Below are 22,379 nucleotides of genomic sequence, written 5' to 3'. Positions count from 1 at the left end.
AGAGAGCTGGCATCCTCGCTGCTACTATGTCCCTCACTTGGACTGCTTAGCTCGGGAGGCATGTACGGACCCTCTTCCTCCTCCTCCTCCTCCTCTTCCTCCTCCTCTTCCTCATTCTGGAATGTCATCTGGACAATATCCTGGTGTTATTTTGAAGTAAAATATACAAATAGCATTGAGTTTTTGCAATAGACCATTGAAGATTAGCCATTGATCTTGTATAAAATATCAAGTCAATTAACCATTCTAATATACAAACCTCTTCATAGTCATTCTCTGGTGACAGGAAGTCTTCCACAGATAACTGCTGTCCCAGCTGCTCACTCAGAGCCTCCATGAACAAATCTGTGTCAGGGGTACGAGGTGGACGTGAGAAGGTGTAGCGCTTCTTCCGAATGGGTGGACTAGGTGGGTAGTCCGGAGGAGAGGGTGGAGAGAGAGGTGGACTGTCTAAACTGATGTATGGGTTGGACTCAGCACTGGTTTGAGAGGGAAGACCTGGAGGGTAGCAGGGGCACTGGGGACTCAGTGGAGGCTCCTGCATCCAAGAGTCAGGCTGTGGAGGAGGTGGTGGCGGTGGTGGAGGCGGCGGCACAGGCTGTGCTGATGCAGATTTGCGGCTACCTGAGAGATGAAAATGGGAAAGCAAAGGTTAAGAAGATAAAAGACTCTGCCTCGGATGAAAGTCCTACCTATTACACAAAGAAATGACAAGGATTTTCTAGAATTCACAAGTTACAATGCCAATAAAAAACTTAGAAGTACACTGCCTGTACCTGAAGTGGCCCGAACTGATGGAGAGGAAGAGTGTGCCCTGATGGACTGTGAGGAAGCGTGCGGGAAGACGTCTACGTTAACCAGAGTTTCAGGAGTTGGAGGAGGACGACTCTTCAGGGATTTGCATCTCTTCCCAGCATAGACATTCTCCAGCTCAGCATACACAGCTGACAGCTAGATAGAGCACAGGGACTAGGTTGTTAATATAAAAACAGTGCACTTACTCAAGTATTTCAATGTTTGTAAACCTGTAAAATCAAAGAAGAGTGCTCACATTAGTCAGATTGTTGGGCGTCTCTGGTAAGGATGTTCCATCCCCTGATTGTCTCTCTCCAGGAGTCAGTCTCATAGGTGCTACCTCCATTGGCTCATTGCAAATCCCTCATGAAGTAAGAAAATAGCCCATCAACTTCAATCATTTCAATTTGCTAAGAAAGCTGCAGTTTTTAATGATGGTACATAAGCTCCCACTTCCTACAATGCTGTTTTCATGATACATAATACTAGGTGTGAAAGTTGACACAATTTCACTACATATATAGGTAGCTAAACATGTGTATGCCAGTGTATGCTTGTATGCCAGCGGTTGTTAAACTGGAGTCTGCAGACTTCCAGGTGCTAGGTGGCTGGTGGAAAATGAGAATTTTGCTAAATGTATGAGGACTGTTGAAGTTATATGTTTAACAGTAATTTTTTTAAACACACTTTGTGATGCTAGTCGGACAATATGAGATTACCACATTTTTGACTATAGGCAGCCCTAGTTTTATAACAGTAAGATATCAATGGCATCAAAAAATTGAAAACTGGTTTCCTACGTTATAATGTGTAACACAACATAGTGTTTGAAGACAGTTTACCCATGCCCAAGTGAGTGCCAATAACCAGATCATCTGAGCTGCGTCCCCTCACATTGCTCCTGTAGGTGGTTCCTGTCACCTTCATGGAGCTGCTGCGCCTATGAGGCTCATGGGCTGGAGGTTCAGGTTCTGCTGTTGGCACTACCAATAATAAATACATGCATGCATACATGTATGTACTTATACTCTATACAGACTGAAGGGCTCACGTGTAACTTTATAGCCAAGGAATCGGGAGATCTTGTTCTGGCAGTGTTCCTGCTCCTCGTAGGTCAGCAGCTGGTAAATGAACTGCCAAATCACCTGTTTTGCTGGGGTATCCAACACAGGGAAGACGTCCACAATCAAAGTGTCTACATTTCTAATGGCACAGAAGAAAAACGAATCAAATCAGGTTGCATACAAAGTTCAGGAATGTTCTCAGAGAAGCAATGGAGACATTTCCATCTTAGAATACCCTTTCTTTCTTTCACTAAAATATGGGTATGTCCTTCACCTGTGCTGGAAGAAGGCCTCCAGGGCCTTGCAGATGGTGTATCTCTCTTGGAGAGTGAGAAGGTGCTCAAGCTGCTGGCTGAAGGTGCGACCCTGTACGTGGATACTGGGAGGCAAGATCTCAGCGACCCACTGAAGGGAGCTAAGCACAGGAGCACGGGAGCGTGGAGAAACCTCCACCTGTTCAGGTTCGGTCATGGTGAAGGCCGGCGGGCCGTCTTCAACCACCAAGCTGGGCATTGCCCCACTCCCCTGCAGCATGGACACCACCTTCTCATGTGAACAGCTCCTGAGGGGATGTACAAAAATACGAAGTATACACAGACTTAAGCCGGGCGCACACTGTGCGATTTTTAATAGTCCTTCATGATTGTTGATTGTCAGACTGTACGAACATGATGATCATGTCACACTGTGGGATCTCAGTTGTCATTAATGTCAGACTGTACGACAGTCAAGATGCGTTAAAAACGGATGACCACAAGAAAACTTGACCAGAGTTTTACATTATCAACCCATACATGTTTAGTGACTTTGAGCTGCATTACACGTAGGGCTGAAATGTTGGCTATCATGAAAAGTATATGAATGGCGATCATAGGCGGAGTTTAGGGGGGGCTCTGCCCCCCCAGACGAGAGCCAATAATGATTTTGTCTGAGCTATGAATAAAATATAAAAATTAAAGAATTCACATTTTCTAATTTTATTAGCATTATCTTATTATTTTAGTGGTAAGAATAAGTACGTTTTGGGCTAAATTAATTATTTAAGCCCCATATCCTTGCAAGTCGCGAATGATTCTCAACTTGAGAGGACATGAGAGGACTCTCTTTTCATTATTTTCCCGCTTTAGCAAGTTAATAAATATTCGTTGTTTTTTTTATAAATCCGCTAATAAAAATGTGGTGGACTGAGTCATTTCTGGCTGAATTGGACAGGCGATTTGAAGCAATGGCTTTGAGTGTGGCGTGTGATGCAGTATTCAGTTTAAGCATGTACGCAAGCCTTAAGATTCACCCTCGGCTTGTGATAGCTGAAGTGGATCTTGTGAAATGTGCGATCGCATCGCGATTACTCCGTCTTGAGAAACTTAAAGATGAAGTAGGCTACGGAAGGACAAATATCCAAACTTTTTCAGACTATTGCAGTTGCACTCACGCTGCCCATTGGTTCGGCTACATCAGAAATAAGTTTCTCAGTTATGAGGAGAATCTGGCTCCGATCTTCAGTGGCACAGGACAGATTCTCAGATCTTTCTTTACTGCACATAGAGAACAATTTGACTGAAAAACTATCAGAAGAGAAGAAATAGTGAAAGAAAGACAGTGGTCATCTATGCAATTCGGAAAAAGAGGCAGCTTTTCTGCATTAGGTATGTTTTTCTGGGTTTTTTTTAATGTATTTTTAATGTCGAATATATGTTATATAAATATATGAAATGTAGAACATATAAAAAAGTGCTCGTGGCTCAGTCGGTGCCCCACCCAAGCATAAAAGTGAAACTCCGCCTATGGCGGCAATACTGGCATATTTATGAAGAATAGAGTAAGCAGCACTACACACTCACATGAAAACAGCGGCGCAACCCGTGTTTATCACAGTAAAGGCAACACATATCATAGGAATTCCGTGAGCGGAGGACGGGAGCACTGGAGTTTATGACAGTTAGAAGAAATCTCTAGCATTCATTTTGATCAGGGCTTGTCTTGAAAAACTAAGACAGTTTGACACTGCAGGACTGTGCGGCAAATCTTCTGACACTGCCAGAATTTCATCAGAGGTAAAATTTGATTGCAAGTGAACATGTCAAACCAGCGATCAAAAACTTCAGATTTTAGCCTAGGATTATAGGAATCTTTTATGATTTTCAAGATTTGTCTCAGACGACCAAATCCGGGCCAAAATCGCATAGTGTGCGCTGGGCTTTATAAGATTATGAGCATGAAGAACCCATATGCATAAGTGTTGCTTGCTTTAAACTTTATTTCAGTCCCACATTAGGATAAAAGCAACGTATTCCAATGCAACCCAAGTCTCACCTCATGTCCAACCCATTGAGAAACAGGATGCGATCTCCAGGTTTGAGACCCGCCTTCTCAGCAGGGCTGCCTGCATGGGAATGGCAACAAACCAAGCAGAAAGTAACTACTGACAGCAGATCATATGGGCTCCAACTGAGATTAAGCGGTGTTCATGAAATGCCCTTTGAAATGACGTGAGATATAGAAGTCAAGACGCTGAAGAAGCTTGGGTGTTTGTCAATTCCTGCCCAAGAATGGATGTCCCTTTTCGGCTTTTGAGGGCTGGATGTGGGAAAAGTGTGAATCTAAAAGGATTTGTGCTAGAGCTCTACCACCTGTGCCCCTCTGACTCAGCCTGTGGAGAGTCTTCTGTTGTGTCTTGTTGTTTCTCTCTCTCTCTCTCTCTCTCTCTCTCTCGTCTCCTGCTGTTCTTGCACACTGCCAGTTTCTGCCGCCTAACTTTTTAATGGGCGCCACGAGTCAGAAATGACAGAACTTTCATGATTTTAGCATTCACGTCATCTGCTTCAGTTATATGTCTGATAATTCACTCCCCTTCACTTGTTTCATTTCCAAAATATATTTTTTTCATCTTTCTAAAATAGCCTTGTTTTGTTGTAGGATGCCAACTAAAATAAATGCACCACAAGACACAAACCCTTCCCTTAATGAAAACAAAAGTCAATGTTTGAAAATACTAAGAGAATAATATTGTAGAACAACAATCTAAATTAATTAATTAATCAGTCTTAATTAAATAATAAATGTTTCAACATCGAAATAAGACGCTTAACTTACAATCATGACCATTTTGGTTCATTTCATACCTGGTATTACAGAGTCGATCCAGACTGGAGCATGGCCACGCAGAGTAAACCCGAAACTCTGGTTCCCTTTGTACACCCGTACTGTCCTAGTGAAACATGATAGTGACATCTTAAAAACAAGTGAATACAACCTATAGATGTCAAGCAGAACATCTTGTATCTTTATATAATGTAGATTAACTAATAAAATTGTTTATTAAAATAATATTAATTTTATATTATTGGAAAATATATATATTATATACATATAATACACATGCACAGCCTTCTTTGATCATATTTACTAAGGGTACGAATAATTATGAGCACAACTGTATGTATAGTATCCATACAAGTAAAAAAACGTGGCATAATGAAGGTTTTGCATAACGTTACATAATCATAGTACAAGAGTGTAATTTTACTGAACAGTGACAAAAAGTCTTGTGCCACATTTGAACTATAATGTCACAGATTTTATATAATTAATACTGTTTGTTGTGTTCTCTATAGTTAGTGTTAATAATATAGTCAGACAAGCTCTGAATTTCTTCCACTGCAGTCATATGCTTATATAATATCTATGTGTATATGCTTGTCTTTATGCAAACAGCTAACAATTCTTCAGTGCAATAAAGCCACGCTTTCAGTTTTCCTACATTATTAAAAAGAAACTACACCTGCATTCCTGGAGATATATCAATAAGTGTGTATTGTACTAATGATTGACAGGATTTCACATCCTCCCACCTTTTCCTATTTATGCATCGGACACAGGCTTAACAGAGAATTAATTCATGCTTCAGAAATACTGTTCACAAGTCTAGTGACGTTTAAAGCATAATATAGGCTATAATGAGGAGGACGAATCTTGATGTGTCATATGTACGCTGTCACACATACACAGGTGCCAAATAGCATGACTAAAAATAACATGAATTGTAAAATGAGTGAAATATTACAAAATAAAATAAAAGCAAAAATAAAAGGGTAACACTTTATTTTAAAGTGTTCTTTTTGCACGTTACAATAAAATTATAAATAATTACATGCAGCTAACCCTGAATCAAACCCTAACAGTGCATTTTACGTTACGTGTTAATTAATATTACTTCGTACTTGAATGTATAATTACACTGTAACAGGGACACCTTAAAATAAAATGTAACTAATAAAAGCATAAACAATATAAAAAACAGAAATTAAAAAAATTATATATGTATTGAAATCTTCTATCTATCTGATTTATTGGAATACATAAAACTTGAGAATGTAGATGTAGACTACTAAAGACACTCAAAATATGAACAAAAATATGAATTAGGAAGTTATATAACATCAAAGGACAAAATAAGAAAGCAAAAGGGAATTAAAAATTCTACCACATCAGTAACAAATGCAGAAAAAAAAAAAACAGACAAGAAAAGAGTGTAAATGCTTCCATTGTGACACTTCCACTGACCTGCGGGTAGAGAAGGAGCTGGAATGGCCTGCGATGAGTGAGGTGGTCTTGCGGACACCACGGGCAGGAGGCATGACCACTTCCTCGTTGGCCGTCCGGGGCACAGAGCTGGCTCGAGTGGACACAGACAGCAGCCGTTCGGGGTGGTCTTCACTCCGGCTGCGCCGTAGCCGATTGTTCCTGTGCTCGCTGAAGCTTCGGCCCCTCAAGCGACTGATCAAACTCTGGGAGACCATCTCATCAAAGCGCTGCCTGTGCTTCTTAGGGATGAAGATCCTGACAAACATGGCACACACACAGCAGACGGAGTCACAGAGGAGAAACTGTTCAGGCGTGTGTGAACATACTCTCAAGCCTGCTGAGAGAAACACTGGATGGAGACACACAAAGGCAAATGGAGGAGGAGGGACAGCTATGAGAAAGTCTGCTATAATTACACCAGATGTTTGTGACCTGCTCTGAAAGAAAAAAAGAGCTCATGTGGTGCAATGAAGCGTTTGTTTTCTGTCCTGTGAAGAGGGGTGGGTAAAAATATCCCGTTTGATCAACTTCAAAAGCTAAGCAGGTAAGCAGGTGACTTCAGAAAGATGTCTGATGGGCATTTTGAAGTCCTGAGAGGATGAATGATTAAAGTGAAAGAGAGAGCGCTTTTTAGCCCTCTGTGATACAAGCCCTCTCTGAATTTTTCATTTTCACCATCCTTTAAAACCAAATTCAAAGTAATAAAAATTTTTGTTATCTTCTACAAACCCAATTTGTGAGTGAAAAATATGACCTTAAATGTATCATATATCACCAAAATAGTATATATTACCCACTAGACTATTTTGACTCATAAAATTAAAGATATGCCATAAAAAGGAATGAACCCATACATCATGAAGGACACTGTCGCAACACACGACAGCCCAGAAGCAGCTCAAGAGCTTCAGTTCTGGGTTAATCTTCCAGCAGCAATCATCTCAAACTCTGCTTCAGAGCTGCTTTTGCTTCAGGACACAAATCTTACTTTGGTCAAAAAATGGCGAGCCAACCCGGTGGCAAAACTGTGTGCTGTGCAAAAACAAAAGGTCCTTGAAATAAAACAATAAAATGGATTAATATTTACATGACAAGACAAGACAATATTAGTAATAAATATTATACAAAGCATAAATATTATAAATATATTTTTAATAACAATAATCCAGAGACATTAAGAACAAAAGAAGAATTTAGTCTTATAAAAGTTTACAAGTCTGTTTATTTAACTGTTCTATAGACCTTACGCGTCAGGTCAGGGCCCAACAGCGGTACTGAGACATTACAATCCAAGAAAAACAAAACTAATACTAACTTAAAACCAATATTTTAAAGCTTATGACTCAAACATGATCAAATCAATAATGTATTCAAGTACTACTGTGCCCATGGAAGTTTTACAAGTACATGCTCTCTTCAGTGAATTCACTCGCGAAAGTATCCTCAAAAAACTCCTAATTCGACTTAAATCCACATTTCACTCAAAGTGAACTTTTATTTAGTTCAGGATGCCCTCAATTAGAAGGAGGTCACAGGAAATCTAAAATTAACCCCGTGTCAGAGAGGGGAGGGAACACAGATCAAGGACACATTTTTTAAAATGAATGAAGGTGGGAATGAAGAACTATTCAACAATAAAAGATGTCTATTAACACAAGTAACTGATCTCGAAGCCTATTTAGTATCTCTGAATGCCTCTACTCACATTAACAAAGCATGCCATGCATTTACAAACTGATTAACATTCTCTTAACAAGTCTTAAATTACATAAAATGATGGAAGATTCATTATTAAAGAAAGCAAGCTCAACAACAAAAAATGGCAACAACAAGTGGAAAGAATTTCACATTAGGTCTCAAAGCTTTAATGTCTTCTCTATTTGCTCTGTATCTATGAAGTCTAATATTGCGTGAAACTGCATAAATTATAAAGACTTACAATTTCTCTAAAAATTTGATTAAACCTCAATTTCCGCACCTTGATCCTAGAAGGTTTTTCTTACCGAAAACGCTTGGAGAAACCCCTGTCGCGCCCCATCTCCCCTTCAAATTAAGATACGTCTCAAACAAAATGATGAGATGTTCTTGATCTTCGTGCAGGAGTCTTCATAAAGCTGGAATAACCATTCAGCGAGTAGAAGAGGATAATCGGAAAAGCCATTATCTCCAGTATCCAGATGAGGAGATGCTTATTAGTGCCAACTTGAGGAGCGATGACGTTGCATGGATGAAGAAGGAAACTTCAGGTCACGTCATCATCGAGTCAACTTTGGCAAGGTCGCCCACATCTCCGTGCTGGGTTGCCTTGGGGAGTTTAACGTTAAAAAGGAGTCTACTTCCAGAACCGTAGACCAGATGCCTTCAACTGCAGACGAGAGGCAAAGTTGCTGCAGCTTCAGATGTGAAGAAAGAGAATAGAATGAAAGAGTGGAGCAGGAACATAGAGAGAGAGAGAAAATAGAAAGCGTCCCACTGGAAATCTAAGGCAGGTCAGCATGACTTACTCAATCCGATCCATATAATTGTGCATGAGTTAGAAGATCCTCAAGTATCCAAGTTCAAGACGCGAAGACAAAAGTAGAGTTTGCACAGCCGACACCAACCAGATACAAAGCTGTTGTTTAATGCAAAACCTGAAGCCACAAAGAAACAATTCCCTCAAAATTCGAAGCAAGGTCCCACAATCTTCTTAGCTGCTTTGTACCTCAGCTGGAAACTCGCAACTTTAAAGCAAGAAAGTTGTTATGTGGATTTTGTGCAAACTTCTGGTGCGTCACGGACTTAAGAGAGGTTTATTATAAGAAGTAGGCTGCTTAAAAATAGGGAGGTTCCATGGGGAGAACTGGGCAAATTTTTGCTGGGACGAAGCGCAAGACACACGAGCTGGTCAGTACTGGAGTGGACTGAAGGACTGTGAAAACGCAGTGGTTCATGTCAAATGCAAGTGATATTGATGCAGCTAGAAAGGTCATGCTCTCACTGAGATGCATTCAATCTACAACAGGGGTGCCCAAACTCGGTCCTTGAGGGCCGGTGTCCTGCAGAGTTTAGCTCCAACCCCAATTAAACACACCTGATCCAGCTAATCAAGCTCTTACTAGGCATACTAGAAACTTGAAGGCAGGTGTGTTGAGGCAAGTTGGAGCTAAACTCTGCAGGACACCGGCCCTCCAGGACCGAGTTTGGGCACCCCTGGTCTACAATGTGTCTGCTATGGAAGCTTGTTTCTGCCATGGGATAAGATAATAAAAAATGGTAATTGCGACTTTTTACTTTCTCGCAATTCTAAGTTTATATCTCACAATTCTGGAGAAAAAAAAGTCAGAATTCTGTGTTCTACACTCAGAATTGCAAGATAAAAACTTGCATTTCCTAGGAAAAAAAAGTCAGATTTGCAGATGCTAACACAATTCTGAGAAAAAAAGTCTGAATTGTGAGAGATAAACTCACAGTTGGGAAAAAAGTCTGAATTGTGAGATAAAAAGTGGCAATACTTTCTTTTATTTTTTATTACTTGGCAACAAAAGTCAGAATTGAGAGATGTTAACTTGGAATTGTAAGAAAAGTCAGAATTCTGATTCGATATCTTACAATTATTACTTTTTTTCCCTCAGAATTGCAAGTTTATAATATCTCTCAATTCTGAATTGATATCTGACAATTGAGACTTTTTCTCCCAATTACGAATTGTGAGATATCAACTTGCAATTCTGAGGTTATATCTTGTAATTCCAAATTGCTAGAAAGGTCTGAATTGTAAGATAAAAATTCGCAATTACCTTTTTATTTTTAATCTGTGGCGAAAAAAAAAAACTCACAGAAAAAAAGTCAGAATTGCAAGACGTAAACTCAGAATTGCATGATATAAACTCAAAAAAGAAAAAATATAAAAAAGTCAGAATTTTAAAGTTTATATCTCACAATTCCCGAATTGCGAGAAAAAAAAAACTGTATTGCAAGATAAAAAGTCGCAATTACTTTTTACATTTTTTATCCTGTGGCAGAAACAGGCAACTATTTTTTCGCTCAATTCAAAGTCAAATCTGATCAACATTCAAAACTAATACCATCATCAATAGTTTTCTGGGGCTTAAACCTCACATAAAGAATTCTGAAAACATGCAACAAACATCTCATAAAAAAAGCAACTTGCCTCTGAACAATGGAAAATGACAGAAAAATCAAAGCTTTGTGCAAGTACAAAAAACATTTCTTACTTGCTAAAGAAGGCGTTCATGGTTCCCGATAATACAAGGAGATAGGCTATCAAGGGTTAATCAGAACAAGCTGATGAAAAGTGTGAATCTAGGTATCTGGAGCATGCTGTTCTTCTTCATAATTCACTCCTCATGGTGGTAAGGGTGATTTAAAAGTGGTCCCATTTTCAGAGTTTCCAAGTATCTAACTTTAAAAAAAAATAACATGCATATTTGATAAACACTTGATGAAACAATATTTTGTCTAGTAAACCTCACGGGCATAATTCCTCACTGGCAGAGAAGGGGCATTTGCTGTTAAAACTGCTCCGTCAGCGTAACTGAACACATTTCAGCTATGAGACGCATCAAATTCTCCTGACAAAGACCCTCATCAGCGAGTTATTACAGTGAGAGAGAACCGACACATGCAAACCTATGAGAGGGAGAGACTGCTTATTTAGTATATTTTCACAAAATATAATAATATTAAATCTAATAATAATAAATTAATGATAAGTAAAAATCTACAGTAACAATATTAAAATCTAATATTATATTTAAATCTGTAATCTAATTGTTAATGACTACAAGGAATAATTAAATACATCATATCATAGTTTTAATAAAAGTTATTGATGAAAAATATGCAAAGAATTTTTGTAGTTTAAGCTATAAGCATATTAAAATGAACAAAAATGACAAATATAGTTTTCCTAATCTTTTAAAGCATAAAGAGTTTTGGTCACACTTTATTATAAGGTCCCATTCTCACTATTAACAAACCAATAACAACGACTTTTGCCTCAATAAACTCTTAATTTGCTGCTTATTATTAGTTAGTAAGGTAGTTGTTAAGTTTAGGTATTAGGTAGGATTTGGGATGAGGAATATGGTCATGCAGAATATGTGCTTTAAAAGTACTAATAAACAACCAATATGTTAATTATAGGCATGCTAATAAGCAACTAGTTAATAGTGAGAATTGGTCCCTATACTAAAGTGTTAACAGATTTTTTTTTAAAGAAGTATGTGAGGGAATAGTCAGCTCATTAAAGATGTAATGACATGGCAAATTTATGTTCATAAAGCTGCTCTTGCTATTTCACTATACAAACAAAATGATGAAATGCTGAAACATTTTACTCCAGTTTAAAAGTTATTACCGTTTTGAACACTTTTCAAATAGGCTGGAGGAAAGCATGTATCAGATCAGGTCTTAAGACATATCTGAAATCAACAGATATGTCAAAGATACTAAACTGAGGCACAAAACTATGAGAGAGACAGGAATACGATACTTTCCAGGGCTTTCCAGGAAACAATGTTATCTCTCAACACAATTCTGATTCACAATATAACAGAAGCATCCAGAATCCTCATGTATCTCTATCTGCTCCAGATGGGCTTGAACCTCATTTTTATTAAAGGGGTGGTTGACCGGTTTTTTTTTTCTAGGCTTGATTGTGTTTATGGGGTGCTGTCTAACATGTGCTAATGCTTCGTTTAAAAAAAAAAAACGCATTATTTTTTCACATAATTTACCTTTATTCCACACCACTCTGTCCCTTCTCCTATAAACGCGCTGATCATTTCCTTCTTTTATGAAGCCCCTCCCTCAGAAATAGGCAATGGGCTTTGATTGGTTAGCCAGCCCAGTGTGTTGTGACTGGCTAAACCGCCTCTAGTGCGCGTCTAAACGTCCCGCCCCTCACCCAGCCAGCATGTGCTCCGGTTGTATTGTAAACAATGGCGTCGTTAATATCGCTTATCAGTTTGAGCCCGATTGAGAAGCAGAGGATATTATTGAAGAGGATCGTGCAGAACCTGTGCAAGCACGGCTTTTAATGGTATGTTTTTTTGTTTGTTGTTGTCTCATGCTTTTAGATATGCTGTTATTTGTAAATGATACAGCTTATGTTAGCTTTTAATACACGGTTTTATCCTGAATAAAGCTTTAATACAGCAGAATACAAGATTGCGTTGTAGCATTTTTGTAAGTAGTGTTTGCCAGCAAGTATTGCTCACTACCACGGCAGCCGCGTGCACATCCATGTTTAACGCTTCTCATAGCTATGTGAAAAATATAGTGTATAACTGGAACACAGTTCATTGATGGAGCCGTGAGGAGCTGATGATCTGAATGAGAAAGAGAGAGAGAGAGAGAGGGAGAGATGCAGAGCAGGGAGACACGAGGAACAGGATTAAGAACGTTAGAAGACAGAATCGCGATTCATATATGAATAGATTGTTTCGTGCACCCCTAGTTTTGACAGCATGGCAACAACTCTTCCTCTTCTCTAAAGATGTTGCAGCGCAACATGGCCCCGCCCCCTTTGTTGCATGTTCCCGGGGGCGGGGTTTATGTAAATTTCAGGGTTTGTGAGGTCACCAACCCGGGAAGTAACTCGTTGTAGTCCATTTTGGTAGGCATTAAACTGCCATAATTTTAAAAGCGATATCTTCGTTTGCATTGAACTTTCAGCGCCGCAATTTTACAGATATTGTTTATGCTCAAACAGCAACATTACACACTAACTAAAGTTTAAAAAAGTGAACGCACAATCAACCACCCCAACCATCTTAACAGGCTGTCCTAATTGTATTACTTGATATTTATTAGTCCATGTTACTGTTAAAATTAAAATATAGGCTCCTTCTATGAATGTTGCTCAGAAATATTTTTACTGGGGTTATTATAAACAAAACAAAACAAAATAAATTTCAGCGTTTAAAATATAGGCTCATGCTAAAGCTTTTGTTTTCTGGAGTTAGAAACAAAATAAAATAAAATAAAATATACGTCAGGCTTGTCACCCATCCAAACACAATGAGAAAACTTAAAATGTAATTGAAAGTTGTAATTTGTAATAAATAAATTAGTTAAAGGGTTAGTTCACCCAAAAATGAAAATTAGGCTGTGTTTTACTCACCCCAGATTCATCCTAGGTGTATATGACTCTCTTCGTTCAGACGAATCCAGTCGGAGTTATATTAAAAATTGTCCTGGCTATTCCAATCTCGATCATTGCAGTCAGCGGGTGTTGCAGTGCTTCAGTCCAAAAGAAGTGAAATAAAAATCGGCCATCCATAAAATGCGCATGCGCTGGTGAGTCTCGTGAAAACCAACGTTTGTTTACAGGAGCAAAGGAAGCAAAGTTTTCTTACTTTAGCAAAGGAAAACCAGTCTCCTCTTGGCTTATATCAAAATCCTCTGACATTCTTCATTACAAATCCTCGTTTTGTACTTCTAATTAGTGACCATTGTTTTGTTTTGATCTCTCCGCTGCGTTTGCACGTTCATCACCTCTGAGCGGTGCATGCGCAACGCCGACCTCCATATGTCATCCACCCGGAGCTGCTTCCGTTTACAACAGTGAGCGCAAGCTAGATTAGAGTGATTATTACGTTTTGAATATGGATATTTGTCTTACAAAAACGCATCGATTTGCTACAGGAGGCCTTTGTTCCCCCCCCGGAGTCGTGTGAGACACTTTTTTTTTTATGGATGGGCGCTTTTTATTGAACTTCTTTTGGACTGAAGCACTGCAACACCCGCTGACTGCAATGATAGAGCTTGGAATAGCCAGAACAATTTCTAACGCCGACTGGATTAGTCTGAAAGAAGAAAGTCATATACACCTAGGATGCCTCGGGGGTGAGTAAAACAGCCTAATTTTCATTTTTGAAATAGATAAATAAATTGGGAGGCGGGTCATATAACTGGATTCATGAAAGCTCATTGGTACCTGATGCTGTCAATCAGTTGCTGATGTTCCTCGGTGAGCAGTATTTCTGGAAGTGTAGATGCCAGACCTTCAACATCCCTCTCATTTGCATACTGCTTCAGCAAATCAAAAAGCCTCTCTTTAACCTCAGGCTCCTCCCCTAAAATCTCCTCAACCTATAAAAATGAAGAACAGACCATTTTAACTTCTCCAACTCTGGAGTTTGAAAATGCCAGTGAAAAATATGTTCTATTGTGTGATGTTTAACCAGTCCAAAAAAGGTTCGAGTAACAGTTTACCAATTTTTGTTAACACTTTAGTTTAGGGAACAATTCTCACTATTAATTAGTTGCTCATTAAAATGCATATTATTAGCATATTGGCTGTTTCTTAGTACTTATAAAGCACATATTAATGCCTTATACCAGTGGTTCTCAACCCGCGGGCCGCATGCGGCCCGTCACGAATTCAAATGCGGCCCACCATGCTGAACACAGTTTTAAAAAATTACTTTCAGTATTACAATTCATTTTAGTAGGGTCGTCTGCCAGTGGGTGCCCCCCCCCACGCATAAAAGTGAAACTCCGCCTATGATTGTGCTGTTACTCCTTTCGAGCCGAAGTTCACACAATTGGGTGTTATTTATGGGGAGTAGAATTATTTATTTATTTCAATGAATGTAATCGATTAAATATCATAATATTTAGGTTATAATATTATAAATCAGGTTGGTCTGTATTGCTGACGTAATATGTAAATGATATGCGTGCGGCCCGCGAGACTTGCACTTGGACCATAGTGCGGCCCGGTGGAAAAAAAGGTTGAGAACCACTGCCTTATACTGTATAACCATATTTTAGCTCCCTTAATCCTACCCCATACCTAAACTTAACAACCTACGAACTATTAATAAGCAGCAAATTAGGAAAAATGTATAGAGGCAAAAGTCATAGTTAATAGTTAGTGACTAGTGAGAATGGGTCTCCAAACTAAAGTGTGAGCCAGTTTTTCCATGCCCCTTGAAACTGACCTTCTTGTTGAACTCCAGAGCTTTATGTTTGCGGTCCTGCCTCACCATGTCTCCACTCTGATATGTCTCTTTCATGCTGCTGCTGGTGCGTTTCTGCCAGCGGTTCATCCGCAGCACACCCAGACGCAGCGTACGTCCCTGAGAGGCCTTGATCATGGCCGCCGCCGTCTCGTGGTGTTTCACTGGAATCCCATTCACCTCCATCACAAAATCACCTGCTCGCAGTCCACTCCGGCCGGCTGGAGAGTTGAGCATGCAGTCCTCCACCAGCAGGGGACTGTCTCCCACTATAGTAAAGCCAAAACGACCATCAGGCCCCGGGGCAATGTCCATCTGTGGTGGTAAAGTGGATAAGGGTGAGTGACATTGGTTTGCACTACAGAAGCAAAGGAAAATTAGGAGAGATCTGAAGTCTCTTTTACAAAACAAAGGCACCTTATATATAATTGTATTATTTAAATTATTATTTTACATATTTACACCACTGTTTAAAAGTGTATTTATCAAGAGGCATTTATCATGTTACAAAATATTTCTATTTCAAATAAGTGCTGTTCTTTCGAGCTATCTATTCATCAAAGAATCCTAAAAAAAAGAAGCATATATGGATATATGTCCATAAAATGTTATTACTCCATACAAATATTTCTGTAAAAACAAGAATCACAACCATTTTCAACACCGAAAATAATAATAAATCAGTATATTAGAGTGATTTCTGAAGGATCATGTGACACTGAAGACTGGAGTAATGATGCTGAAATTTCCGCTTTGCATCACAGAAATACATTACATTTTAAAACATATTCAAATAGAAAAATCACAGGAATACATTTCTGTGCATTTATTATATGCATAATATATAATACTTTTTAATATCTATGCAAATATAACACAATTATATGAAGAAATAATTATATTTTAAATTGTTATATTTTTACAATATTACGGTTTATAATGTATTTGTGATAAAGTAAAGCAGAATAAGAGACTTGTTTCGAAAGAAATTCTTACCTCACGCCTCAAACCTTCATTTTTTTCTTTTTCTTTAGAAAAAAATTAATTTGATTAAAAATGAATGTGTTGCAATGCAAATACTTTTTATGGCAACTGTATATATATATAGAGAGAGAATATAGAGGTGATTTGGGACAATTGTTAAGAACTCCTTGTTAAAAATAGCTTTTTTATTTAGCAATCAAACAATTTCCCATATGAACTGCTTTTTTTCTCTTGAATTAGGTCAATTGAAATTGAATTTAAGTCTGTTTTGTTATTAACAGTAAACACATGGCATGTCAGTGAAGAAAAACTGGCCTGTTCAATTCTAGACACAACGCCGATGCTGGGCGGCACAGTCTTGAGGTTCTGAGCCAGAGCGATGAGGGCTTTAGAGCTGAGGGACGAGACGTTCTGCCCGTCGATCTCCAAAACCTGGTCGCCTGGCTGCAGTCCGGCCATGAAAGCGCTGCTGCCCTCCACCACAGAGAGGATGTAACTGGGTCCATCTCCCCCCAGCTTAAAGCCAAAGTCCTCTGGCCAACCCTGGTTATTTGCTGGAAGGCCCAGTTCTGGAAAAAGTTAATACAGGAGAGATAAGAGACAAGGAGAAAAAGAGAGATTTGAGAATCAACTTTCATTAGCGTATTAGTATTTCTAAAATAAAATTGATTTAAGTATGTACTTGTATGTATGCATTTATGCATGTTCACAACATAGTGAACCATAGAGTTCCATATATCTGATGGAAAAAAAAAATATATATATATATATAAAATAAATATTCACTCCAAAAGACATCTATCCTAGTTGATAAAATATAAAATTAATTTTGACGTAAAATAAAATATTGGAAGAATGCCAAAATCCCCACCTTAATTTAAACCAAATCTTCACCTTTGCATTTATTTTCGAGAACAGTTCAGGCATTACAGTTTCAGCACTTATAACCTACTGTAGTGCTGTAACCTGCTGTTGTAATTGAATTTGTGACCTAATAACAGATGGAAAAAAAACGGTTAAGCAATTACTTTACGCACCAATATTCAGTGGGAAATCTCTCAGCACGCTAGGGTTCGGGTCTGTGGAATTGAGGAAACATTAAATTGTTTATGTATATGTCTGCATTAAATTACCATATAATGTAAGGTAAAAATATATAAGCATCTCAACTGTCTAATAAAATATATGTTCTTTAATAAAAGGAGTAGAAAATATAAGACTATTTTTCTCAGTTCCCACCTCACAGAGCTCTATGTTCTGCTTTATGAACTTACAGAAATCTTTGGAGGCACTGCGGGATCCCGATCGGCTTTGACGAAGAGAGAAACGGCCCTTCTGGCTCTTCAGAAATCTTCTCATCATGGTTTCTGGGTCTTCTGTGTGGAAGTCAAGCTGTAAGAGGTCACCTAAGGTCAGCACCTCCTCAACAAGTCACTGCTCCATCATTACCAAAAAAGCAATCGATCCGGCAGGTTTAGCCTCCATCGAGGATCATATCAGTCCAGTGTAGATCAGGAGAGCGCTGTCAAGCTCTCTGCAGCCGTGGCTCTACATCTCAACTAAGTTGGTCCAGTTCAAACCCTCTTGCAGAGCGCTGAGCAGAAATCTGGGACAAGCTAGCTGGGTCTTTTAATGATTCTTTTGCAAGAAAAAGGTACTGTGAAGCCCCATTTTTCTATAAATACCTCCCTCTCCCTCTCCCTCTCTCTGTGATGCTGGTGGATTGGGCCCTCTCTCAGGGCTGAGGAGTGACCCAGAAACTGCCTGTCAGAGCAGCAAAGGACGGCGCTCCGATTACAGATCCTCAGAGATGCTGTGGTACAGTTAGACGTAGTCTGGTACATTTAACTCCAATTCCCCTTCTAAGAATCTGATTTGCTATCAATCTTCCAACTGTTCCTTATTCAAGCACAGTCTCAGAACACCAGGAATGGTTAACCTCCAACTCTGCAATTATAGGTATGATTTAATATGATATTAATAGCATTTGCAGCATGACGTCAAAAAGTAATGAGGAGATCTTTGACGCTCAGGGCTGGCAGTCAGAAGGTTGCTGGTTTGACCTCTGCAAAGAAAGAGCAGCCCACTTGTGACCTTATGGTATATGGAAGTAAACAAAACACAAAGTACTTTGTTTACTTCCCTGTAAGTAAATATACTGCAAGTAACTTTGAATAAAAGGGCACATCTCCCAAAACATGAAAAAAAACAAAAAAAACACAAAAGAAAACAACAAATTTAAATAAAACAAAAAATATATCAATAAAACAAATCTAAAAAAGTAAAACAAAACTATCTTGAATACAAAAACTAAAAAAAACATATAACATTTAAATAAAACAAATGTAAAAAAAAAAATAAAAAAAATAAAAATAAACAAAAAACACAAAGTACAAAGTAAACTAAAAAAAAATTACATTTCAAACTAAAAAATAAAATGTAAAATTAAACTAAATAAAACAAAACAATAAACATAAAACAAAAATGTAACATTTTAATTAATTTTAAATACAAAATAAAAAGCAATTATATAAAATTTTTATAAACAAAACAAATAACACAAAACTAAAAATTACAAGTAAAATGAAACTATTTAAACTACAAAACAAAAAAAAACTTTAAAATAAATTAAGGTATTAAAATAATGAAAATTCGAATTTTTTTTTTTTACAAGAAGAAATTGTGCTTAATTGTCAAAATAATTAAATAATGCTCCTCATTGTTAATACAAACAATTTTATTTGTATTTCTTTTGATTTTGGGGATATAATGGGGTTATAGTGCCTTTTCTGGCTATAATAAAGAGTTAACAAAGCAAAAACAAAACAGTGTCTTAAAAAAGGCATTGGATAGTACTACAAGATGACCCTTGATAATCCTATTTAATATCACTCTGAAAGTTGTCAAACCAGAGGGTACAGTTTTTTAACGGATCATTTGCAAGTCAGGTCAGGGATTCAATTATAGCAGAAAATAAAAGAAACATGTCATTATATATGAGTATATGTGATGGCCTGAAGGGGCAAAGCACTGATGAGCTGATGGGAGGGAGAACAGATAGTGAAGGTGACCAGAGTTTCATTATGCCCCCGATCTGCCAAAATGAAGTGTCCCCCACCTCGATCTATCACTTCACACTGGATATAAGAAAAAAACATCAACCTCATGCTTCCCAACTCTCAAGCCGATATAAGCCATGCGGGCTTGTAGACTGAAACACACACCGCATCAATCACAAGCTCAATCTTTTGAACTGTTGATTTCAATCAAAAATTAATTATACACATTAATATGATCCCCACAGTGATCAAAAATGCTTATTAACCTCAATGGGCAAAAATATATCCGAACTCCTGTTAGGATCGTAAACAACGAAACAGCAGAATGGCATCAAAAATGTGCAGGTATTATGTCAGTAAGTTATAATTGAAAGTTCATTGCAAATCCTACTGAAAAAGCACATCTATATTTGTATATTTAGCATATACTAATCTGCTTTTAAACCCTCCAGAAAGTCTTGCTCCATAGACTTCCATTTGATTTTTGTTTGTTTTTACAAACTGAGGGACAAAATATTACGTTACAGATTCAGTCAATAATACTTACCGTGCTTTTTGAGGCCAGAATATTCCTTAGATGACTGTATAAATTATGGATTACTAAGAATGCAAAAATGAGAACTGATCATTGAATGAAGAAATACAGAGGTACATAAAAATATATTTAATGTTTTATACTTTCGTTCCCTGCCAGGTGTTTTATGGACCCTGTTATTGGTGGCAACATGCCATGTTACATATTCATGATGAAAGTCGTATATGATTATATGCCATGCAACAGAGAGAAAAACTGATATAGAAAAAACATGGTTTTGCCGTCTACTGAAAATGGCATCAGTTCTTTAGTATAACCTGCAGCTTGAAAACAATCAGTTTAAAACCCAAAACACAAACTTTTAAAAGTTTCCATAAGCAAAAGTTATGAATCCATCTTGCAGTGCAAAACATGTGGATTAAGGTCTCCCAGAGAACCGAAATGCTACACCACGGCTGTTCATGTAACAAACAAAACATTTTAAATTAACAGAACCTGCATCTTAGACCACTACCACGGTCTGGATTTCCATTTCGTCGGGTGAAGCGATGACGTACTGCTCCTCCTGCTCCATTGTCTCAACGTTCTCAGCTGTTACCATGGTAACTGTGGTGTGGGGCATCTCCACGGCGCCCTCTGTTGTCGTAGTGAGGATGGTGCCGTCGCTTATGGCATTTGCGAGTGTCATTGCCACCTGCTCGGTCAAGCTCTCAGGTGTGGCGATGGTGATGGTGTCTCCACAGTCAGAGATGCCTGGGGTCTCGTCTGCAGCCATGTTACGCACGATGATCTGGTGGCCTCTGTGTGATTGGCTGACGATCTGCTGCACCACCTTCATGATGTGACTGTCCATCTGAGGTCAGACACATCGATCAATATGGTTACTCCATTTAGATGACAAACTGTCCTTTTTTAATATTGCTAATATTTGCTTTAGGTTGACATTGATGTGAGGGAAATTTGAAAAATGACCTGCTGCTGATTGTCTTGAATTATTGCCACTTCCTCCCCTTGAGCGGCTTCCTCAGCTGGTGGCTGAAAAAAAAAAAAACACATAATCAAACACAAAATCTATATTTTAAACTAAATTATAGTCACTGTATTGCAACAACTATCTTTATCATATATATTTTTTAATCTTTAGTTTTGGCCATCCATATTATTTATTATAAAATATAATTAAATATACACTAGTGTTTGAAAGGTTGGGGTCAGAATGACTTAAAAAAAAAGAAATTAATACTTTTATTTAGCGAGGATGCATTAAATTGATCAAAAGTGACATTGAAAGTTACAAAATAAATCTTGTTCTTTTGAATTTTCAATTCAAAATCATGGTTTCCACAAAAATAATATGAAGCAGCACAACTGTTTTCAACATTGATAATAATAAAAAATTTTCTTGAGCAGCAAATCAGCATATTAGAAAGATTTCTGAAGGATCATGTGACACTGAAGACTGGAGCAATTATGCTGAAAATTCAGCTTTTCATCAAAGAAATGAATTACATTGAAACACAAATGCAATAATATTTCACTGTATTTCTGAGCAAATAAATGCAGCTTTGGTGAGTATAAGAGACTTATTTCAAAAACATGACCCCAAACTTTTGAATGATAAATGTAACAAGTGGTGGAAGATAGTGAAAATCAAAAAATATTGCAGACGTAATGATATAAAAAAAATAAAAAATAAATGAAATTAATTAAAACAAAAAAGACATAAAAACTGGTTAGATTTTTCTTCATTATTAATTACAACCAATTTAAATAATTTTATTGATCTTTTTTGTTGAATGTACATGTTGTTCATATAATAATTTTCATATCATCATATCATATCTACACACATGATCAGCAACATATTAGTCACCTAGCAAGCACATCAAGTCACATAACAAGCATACATAGTCCACGTGCGGTTTACCCCTATAATGTATTCCTGAGTGTCGGCCACCACTGAGGAGAACTCCACCAGCACAGCATGAGGGTCGTCTGATACGATCTCAGCCGACACCTCCTGCTCCTCAGAGTTCCCCGCGGGTTCAGAGAAAATTTGATACCGGCATATCCCTAATATATATATATATATATATATATATACACAAGTTTAGCTAGACGTTTTAATGTTTATTATGCTCACCAAGGCTGCATTTACAGGATCAAAAACACAGTAAAAAGAGTAATATTGTAAACTATTACTTTAAGCGGGTTCAGAGTCCTTCTGCTCCACAGCAAAACAGCCTCCTGACCACACACACACACACACACACAAGCACACACACACAAATATACAGTCACTGTAAGACTTCATGATGTCTAAAAATAGCTTAAATGAGACTCTCGAGTGTTCTCATGTTTTAGAGAGGAATTCCAGAATTATATA

General features: G+C 37.9%; 2 protein-coding genes across 2 annotated transcripts in view; both read right to left on the bottom strand.

Moving 5' to 3' along the window:
* LOC107758114 (delphilin-like) overlaps window positions 1-18,037 on the bottom strand; it is a 29,275-nt gene extending 11,238 nt beyond the window's left edge. Inside the window, exons 1-15 of the mRNA XM_016575772.1 lie at window positions 17,674-18,037; window positions 17,437-17,478; window positions 16,715-16,968; window positions 15,398-15,730; window positions 14,389-14,543; window positions 6,423-6,698; window positions 4,982-5,067; window positions 4,173-4,242; window positions 2,134-2,421; window positions 1,847-1,998; window positions 1,638-1,778; window positions 1,052-1,158; window positions 777-951; window positions 260-624; window positions 71-140 (exon numbers count right to left, since the gene is read on the bottom strand). Of these exons, the coding sequence (XP_016431258.1) occupies window positions 71-140; window positions 260-624; window positions 777-951; window positions 1,052-1,158; window positions 1,638-1,778; window positions 1,847-1,998; window positions 2,134-2,421; window positions 4,173-4,242; window positions 4,982-5,067; window positions 6,423-6,698; window positions 14,389-14,543; window positions 15,398-15,730; window positions 16,715-16,968; window positions 17,437-17,478; window positions 17,674-17,761 (2,602 nt within the window). The 5' untranslated portion in view covers window positions 17,762-18,037. The remainder of the gene's footprint in view (window positions 1-70; window positions 141-259; window positions 625-776; window positions 952-1,051; window positions 1,159-1,637; window positions 1,779-1,846; window positions 1,999-2,133; window positions 2,422-4,172; window positions 4,243-4,981; window positions 5,068-6,422; window positions 6,699-14,388; window positions 14,544-15,397; window positions 15,731-16,714; window positions 16,969-17,436; window positions 17,479-17,673) is intronic.
* Window positions 18,038-19,388: 1,351 nt separating this feature from the next.
* Window positions 19,389-22,379, bottom strand: part of LOC107758096 (transcription factor E4F1-like) — a 10,061-nt gene continuing 7,070 nt past the window's right edge. The window contains exons 9-12 of the mRNA XM_016575752.1: window positions 22,213-22,240; window positions 21,921-22,044; window positions 20,966-21,028; window positions 19,389-20,846 (exon numbers count right to left, since the gene is read on the bottom strand). Of these exons, the coding sequence (XP_016431238.1) occupies window positions 20,496-20,846; window positions 20,966-21,028; window positions 21,921-22,044; window positions 22,213-22,240 (566 nt within the window). The 3' untranslated portion in view covers window positions 19,389-20,495. The remainder of the gene's footprint in view (window positions 20,847-20,965; window positions 21,029-21,920; window positions 22,045-22,212; window positions 22,241-22,379) is intronic.

Source organism: Sinocyclocheilus rhinocerous, unplaced genomic scaffold (assembly GCF_001515625.1).
Source record: "Sinocyclocheilus rhinocerous isolate Xijiao unplaced genomic scaffold, SAMN03320098_v1.1 scaffold234, whole genome shotgun sequence".
Taxonomy (NCBI): domain Eukaryota; kingdom Metazoa; phylum Chordata; class Actinopteri; order Cypriniformes; family Cyprinidae; genus Sinocyclocheilus; species Sinocyclocheilus rhinocerous.
Note: the sequence above shows the minus strand (reverse complement) of the source record. Positions and strands in the feature narration are given on the sequence as shown.